This window comes from Octodon degus, unplaced genomic scaffold, assembly GCF_000260255.1.
Source record: "Octodon degus isolate 3935 unplaced genomic scaffold, OctDeg1.0 scaffold00185, whole genome shotgun sequence".
Classification (NCBI taxonomy): Eukaryota; Metazoa; Chordata; class Mammalia; order Rodentia; family Octodontidae; genus Octodon; species Octodon degus.
Genome location: NW_004524761.1, coordinates 4,489,778 through 4,497,092, shown reverse-complemented (window position 1 = coordinate 4,497,092; position 7,315 = coordinate 4,489,778). Strand labels below are relative to the sequence as shown.

The window sequence follows — 7,315 nt, the reverse complement described above, 5'->3', positions numbered from 1 at the left end:
GGGCCCCTTCCCTGCCCACCTGGTGGACGTCAGCGGCACGGGGACGCTGTCGCACTCCTACCAGTATGAGGTGTGTCTCTCTGGAGGTTCTGGGACCAATGATTTCAAGTTCTTGAAACCAATTTATCCTGATTTTCGCACACAGCGTCCTGGAAGTAGTAGTGAAGAAAATCCCACCTTCTGAAATAGATTTAGAATGTACCACTATAGCACCCTGAAAGTGCCCCATCTCATGTGAAATAGCTTTGGTTTTCATTTTCAGTAAAAATCTCGTTGTATTTTCATGTTTTTTTTTTAGTAATAGACTAACATATCCCTTAGTATAGTTCTGTACTAGTTGTTAGGCAATACTAATTGTCTATTTTAAATGTTATTCCATTGTTTTGCAGTAGAAGCTAGTTTTAATTAAGTTGCCAATCATTTAGAATAATGAGTTTAAGATTTTAATCCTTTTCCAATGCACAAAGGTGTATTGGTTCTAATCTGAAAGAACTGGGCAATTCATTTTTCTTCTGTTTGTTGGTGCTGGAGATTGAATCCATGCTATAGGAAATACTATAGGAATACATTCACTGTTTTGAGCTACAACCCAGTCCCTATTCTGGTCTGTTTTTAATGATCATAACTACTCATCTTTTGTATTTCCCTCACGTGAGAAGTCAAATCTGTACTTTAAATTTTATTCTGAAGTTTTACTTACTCACGTTAAAAATCATGCAATCTACTTCTAAATCACTGTTTTAGAGGAAATAATTTTCTGTTGCTCTGCTCATTGTAAAGTGAAACAAAGCATTTTGTGATTGATATTGGACATCTTTGTGCTGCTTCCTTTAAATGCATTACCGCTGGTCATATGATGTCTGCTTTTGCTCATATATAGAACAGACCATACAATATAATTCCAATCAAATGTAATTACCTACATACAAATGAATACATATTTTAAGCATTTTGAAAAATTGTGTGTGAGAATATTAGATTTATAGAACAGAATTTCATTTTGTAAATTTCTTTTAAGGATCTTTTCAAATTTCAAAATTGAAGTAGGTCCAGCCAAATAGCTCAGCGGATTAAAGCACCCGCTTAGGCAGAGGCAGGGGCCAGTAGTTGATTCCCTGGCCTGCTGTGCCGACTCCACCCCCAGGATGCTCTGTGAAGGTGTTTGAAACTGGGCGTGGTGACGCACCAGTAGTCCCAGCTCTTGGGAGGCTGTAAATAGGCAGATCACTATGAGTCTGATCTACACAGTGAGACCCTGTACACTTCGTCCTAAATACAAAAGAAGTTGAAGTAAATTAAAAATCATGAAGAAAAGCAGTAATGTCTTCAATCTCTATCCCCTCTGTAAATTGGCTTCTTCTAAAATTGATGGCAGTACTTAAAAATAATGATTATATTACTTTATCTTGACATTTGGTTTTATATTTTAATTTTTAGTTAGGATAAAAAGTATGTTTCTTATTTTCCAACTAGTAAACACAATTGCTGCATAGTCCCTCCCCATTCTCCTAGTAGAATTGTTTAAGTTGAATAGTAGAGTTTATATTGCTAAGCAATCTTCTAAATACACAATACCACTGAATTATTACAAAAATTTCTTTCTTAGACCTGATAATTATTGTCCTATGCTTATATCATTTTCTATTAACTGCTATTGATTTTTTCACATAATTTCTCTTGAATATCATCTTTTTCCTTAATCTATATTAAACAGGATCAAATAACTATCAATTATATTTGTTCCTTGTGGATTTTCACCCAAATTTCTGCTTCATCTACAACTCTTTGCTTCATAATGTATGACATTAGAATATTTGTACTTTAATATTTTCCTTTGTTGGTCCTATATAGTGTTACCTTTTCACCATTATGACAAAATAACTGAGAATAAACAATTTAAAGGAAGAAATGTTTCTTTTTGTCTCATAGTATCAGAGGTTTCAATCGATGATAGACTGACTTCATGGCTTTTATTTATTTATTTCTTTATTTGGCGGAACTGGGGACTGAACTCAGGCCCTTGCACTTGCCAGTGAAGCACTTATTCCATGGAGCCATCTCCCCAGCCCCTTCATTGCTTTTAGACTTATGGCAGTGCAGGAAAGTTATGGTAGAGGAAAGGTGATCACCTCTCTGCAGACAAGAAGAGAGGATAAGAACAAGAGAGGAAGGGGCAGGTAACCAAATACAATAAAAACAAGAAAAAATTTCACACCTCCATGATCTGCTCACCTCAGCTAGGGCCCACCTCTTGTTTCCATCATTTCTAAGAATTTTCAAATTATGATCTGATCAGTAGGTGAGGGTAGAAGTCCCTTAATGCAACCACTTGCCCCAAACCCTTCAACTGCAAACCCCTTCAGTATCATGAGCATTTGGAGGAATGTTTTGGACCCTAATAATAACACTTGGTATAAGCTACAGTATATTCTTTCTCAGTTAACTCTCACATTTGATTAACATATGTCTCTCATTACCTATCTAAAAATGGAGGTAAAACTATTTTCAGACCATGCTTTGTGAAGTAATCTTTTTCTTTTTGTTTGATTGATAATTTCACTAGGTATAAAATTCCAGGTAGAAAAAAATTTTACTTCAGATTTTAAAACACTGTTCCTTTTATTTAATGACCAGAGTTGCTATTCAGAAGGCTGAATCCACTTTAATTCCCATCTCTTATGTGTGATCCATTTTTTTCTGTTTTTCTGAAAACACTGGAAATCTTTTCCCTTGATTCTGAAAATTACTTATCAGTAGCTCTTATTTATTAATGTAAACATATGGATATTCCTTGCTACTGTTTAAACTCAGTTTTGAGAAATTTTCTTATCATGTTTATCATAATTTCTTCTGAGTTTTCTCCATTCTCACTTTAACCAGAATCTACATTACAAATGACAATCTCATGTGCTGACTGTGTAAGACTAGAAGTTTGTTTTCTCTTATTTTCTCTTTGTCTCCTGTTCAATTCTCTTGACTATTTAATCATTCAGTCTTTATACTTAAACTTTTCTTTTTGACTGACAAGTATTTACTTTTAAATTTTCTTTTTGCATCTCTGAACATTTTGTCCATAGTATTTTTGATAGATTTGCAAATATATTATCTTCACTCATAAGTATTTATATTTTTGAAATATATTATGTGAAAAACATAATAAAGCATATAAATAATGAGAGTCCAGGAAGATAAGAATTTGGTCAAACTTATTTCTTTTTTTTTTTCCCGCGGAACCAGGGATTGAACTCAGACCCTTGTGCTTGCCAGGGAAGTGCTTATTCCACTGAGCCATCTCCCTGTCCCAAGAATTTGGTCAAACTTAAATATAACTAGCAAGGTATAATTAAGTCATGATCTATTCTTTCTCATACTAAAGAGTATATACCTCATGTTGTTGTTATTAAGATGAAATGGGCAAATTATATGGCAGACTTAAAGCAATGGGTGACATGCATTAATTATGAAATTAAGCATTAAGTTTTATTCAATTCTTAATTTTATTTCTCTGAGAATATTAATCAGGTCATGTCAAAGGCATTTTCTTCTATGTATTTGCTTATTCTAGTTCCTTTTTTATAAAGACAGTGTTTTTGGCCTATTTCATGTTAGGCATCTCCTCACTGTCTTGTCATTTTGGGCTGGATTTTCATATTTAATAATGGTGCCATATCAAGAAGCTGACTTTTTATGAGTATCTGTTGTTGGCCTGGCTTCTTTCTACTGTAACCATGTTAGTTTAGGGCAATTACATTGAAAGATTCAGAGACGAGAATGTTTAAGTATTTAATTTGGGCCTTCTATATTCTTGCATTTAGAAATCTGGAGTACCTACTATGTGAGTGTGGATCTCAGGTATATATCTTGGGTCCTACAATCTTCAAGAGTTGCATGAGAAATGACTAGAAATTTTACCATTCAAAATGCAAAGTTTTGTTTACTTTTCCTAGGTTTAGTTTCATGCCTGACACTTGCATTCAGCTCTGACAGCATCTTCAAGATACAAAAGCCTCACTCAGTTTCTCCAGATAGTAAACTATCTATTCTGTGATCCTCAAATACTATCCTGTTTCTTTGGTGTGGACAAAGGAACAAAGAATTCAAGTATCTTCTGTATATACCTTCAACTAATAATTGTTTCCATTTTTAATTATCTTCAGTGTCTCTATGCATGTGGTTCTTCCAATCTTCAAGCTAAATATACAGTAATTAGGTAGGACAAACCCATTCATTTCTTATATCTTTAAAGCAAAAACTTTAACCATTTTTGGAACTTCTAAGTCTGTGTCCCTAATATCTGTGTTCCCTCATATATATATGTGTGTTCATTTGTGCACTCAGACACGTGTAAAGTTAATTTTTTCTTTTACATCATTATCTGAGTATCTTAAATAAGAGATTAACTATGTGCAATCAACATGCCTACTTTTCATTTCCTACTTTGTTATTGATTATTTCAATTGTGTATAGTTTACTTTTTAAAGAATGTAAGTTGATTTTTGCATTTTAAATGTCAAGTTGTTATTCATTCTTATTGTGCCTTTGATGTTTCCTGTAGTGGACATAATTGATGATCTATCACCTATTTTAGTCTCCCTTGTTATGTAACAAATTGACTATGATTGAAACAATCTCAAGGTTCAAAGATACTACTAGACAAGGTCAAATAAAGGCCAAAGACAAGTCTTCTGATTCTGGTATTAAAAGCTCCATCTAGAATGCTATCCTTGAAACAATGATTGTTTCAGTAGCAGAAATATGCTAGTCTAATCAGAATAAAATATTGTTCTCTTTGGCAAAGATAATCACTCTTACTTTTGCTAGCTTGACTGAAAGAAAAGGTAGCCAACCATAGTTTTAGGTGGAATATATCTTAAAAACCTGAGAGAAACTAGTTCTAGGAGTAAGAGTCAATTTAAAATGAAGCTAACATGTTTTATAGTGGGGTGTCGTGGTACATGCATGCCTGTAATCCCAGAACATGCGCAGTTGAGGCTGGAGAACTACCATGAGTTCAAGGCTAGTCTGAACCACATAGATAAACCCTGTCTCAAAGTAAAACATGTTTCCATTTATGTACTTACTAAACATTCTTGTAAATTATGAGAAACTGGACCAAATGATGGACTTGAATAATTCTTCTTCACCAGCATCTCACTTCATTTTCTCTCAGCTCACAATTCATTGCTGTTAAGGAAATCTACATCATGCCTTCATATGCTATAAACATCTATCTTAATGTGAAACATCTCACAGTTAATCCAGTTTCATATTCTCTTGGAGATCTTCTGAAATGTCCCATGAACCCCTTCTTTTTCTCTTACCACCTAAGGAATGCCAAGTAATAAAAGGATTTTGCACAGCTTGACAATCAACTACATCTTCGTTTCAGGTTTATAGATTCTCAGAAAGTTTACAAACGCCTGATAACCAGGAATCACATCTTGTATTTATCTATTTCCCCACAACCAAACACATTGTGTGGAGGGTGGGAAAAGTATTCAATAAGTGTTTAAAACAAACACAACACCATAACAAATTATGGAAAACATAAATTAATGATCACAAAAAATCAAATATATTTGTAATCATGTAACATAACTTGTCTCTGGAGCACATGAATGTGAATGAAAATTTAGGAAGCTTTCAAGAGAAGCTGCGAAAATCTGTGAAGACACGTGGTGGCGCTGCAGGATAATATCAGGAAAAAATTAAAGTGAACGATGTGGCGGAAACTTACCCTGTGCACACAGACATTTGGGGAAGACGGAAAGAACTAGTCCTCAAAGGGACCCAGGAGCCATTTGACAGGGGTAAAAATCCTTAAGCTTCCCAGAATATTTTTGTCAGCTCAAAAGGCACATTTCCTACAACTGCATCGTGAAGCTGAAGCTATTCTGCAGGAAATTGTCAGCAAAGGAGCTATGGGGAACAGAGCAAAAGGCACTCTGCAGACAAGGCAAGTCCTGCTTCTCTTTGTTTTGTTGGTAATAACTCAGGCCGACCTTGAGCCTGGGAGATTTTCGGTGGAGGAGGAAATGCAGGGTGGGGCCTCCGTAGGCAATTTGGCAAAAGCTCTAGGACTGCAGGTGGGTGAGCTGTCCTTACGCGGAGCTCAGGTGGTCTCTAATGATAACAGACAACCCTTGAAGCTGGACATAAAAACCGGGGATTTGCTCTTAGTGGAAACGCTAGACCGGGAAGAGCTCTGTGGCTCCAATGAGCCCTGTGTGCTGCATTTCCAGGTGTTAATGAAAAACCCTTTGCAGTTTTTACAAATTGAACTTCAAGTCAAGGATATAAATGACCACTCTCCCATCTTCTTGGAGAAAGAAATACTACTAGAAATCCCAGAGAATAGTCCTGTTGGGGCTGTGTTCTTAGTAGAAAATGCAAAAGACTTAGATGTAGGAACCAATGCCATAAAAACCTACACAATAGGCACTAACTCTCATTTCCACACTAAAATGAGAGTTAACCCAGACAATCAGAAATACCCGGAGTTAATTCTGGACAAGGCGCTGGATTATGAAGAGCAGCCAGAGCTCAGCTTCATCCTCACTGCGCTGGATGGTGGGTCCCCACCCAGAACCGGGACTACATTGGTTCAAGTAGTGGTTATAGATACTAATGATAACTCCCCAGAGTTCGAGCATCCATTTTATGATATAAAGATTCCGGAGAATAGTATCCTTGGTTCTCAGCTTGTCACTGTCTCAGCTTGGGATTTAGATTCTGGAATAAATGGGGAAATAACATACACTTTTTCTCATGCATCAGAAAATATTCAAAAAACATTTGAAGTTAATCCAAAGTCTGGAAAAGTTAGTTTAACGGCACCCTTGGATTTCGAAACAATTGAATCATACTCCATAATCATTCAAGCTACAGATGGGGGAGGACTGTTTGGAAAATCTACACTCAGTATTCAGGTGATGGATGTGAATGACAATGCCCCAGAAATAGCTGTGTCTTCAATAACCAATCCAATCCCAGAAAATTCTCCGGAGATTGTAGTTATGGTTTTCAGTGTCCGAGACAGAGACTCTGGGGACAATGGGAGAATGGTATGTTCTGTCCCGGAAGACCTACCATTCGTGCTGAAAACTTCTGTTAAAAATTATTACACTCTAAAAACAGAGAAAACACTGGACAGAGAGAACAGAGCTGAGTACAATATCACCATCACTGTCACGGACTTGGGGACACCTAGGCTCAAAACCCACTACAACTTAACCGTGCAGGTCTCAGACGTCAACGACAACGCCCCCACCTTCACCCAATCCTCCTACACCCTCTTCGTCCCAGAAAACAACAG

The 7,315-nt window shown here is 36.2% G+C and overlaps 2 protein-coding genes across 2 annotated transcripts in view; both read left to right on the top strand.

Moving 5' to 3' along the window:
• LOC101571961 (protocadherin beta-16-like) overlaps nucleotides 1–986 on the top strand; it is an 8,073-nt gene extending 7,087 nt beyond the window's left edge. Inside the window, exon 3 of the mRNA XM_023704046.1 lies at nucleotides 17–986. Within this exon, the coding sequence (XP_023559814.1) occupies nucleotides 17–184 (168 nt within the window). The 3' untranslated portion in view covers nucleotides 185–986. The remainder of the gene's footprint in view (nucleotides 1–16) is intronic.
• Nucleotides 987–5,753: 4,767 nt separating this feature from the next.
• The window catches only part of LOC101571161 (protocadherin beta-12), a 2,753-nt gene continuing 1,191 nt past the window's right edge, over nucleotides 5,754–7,315 (top strand). The window contains exon 1 of the mRNA XM_023704045.1: nucleotides 5,754–7,310. Coding sequence (XP_023559813.1) covers nucleotides 5,922–7,310 — 1,389 coding nt within the window. The 5' untranslated portion in view covers nucleotides 5,754–5,921. The remainder of the gene's footprint in view (nucleotides 7,311–7,315) is intronic.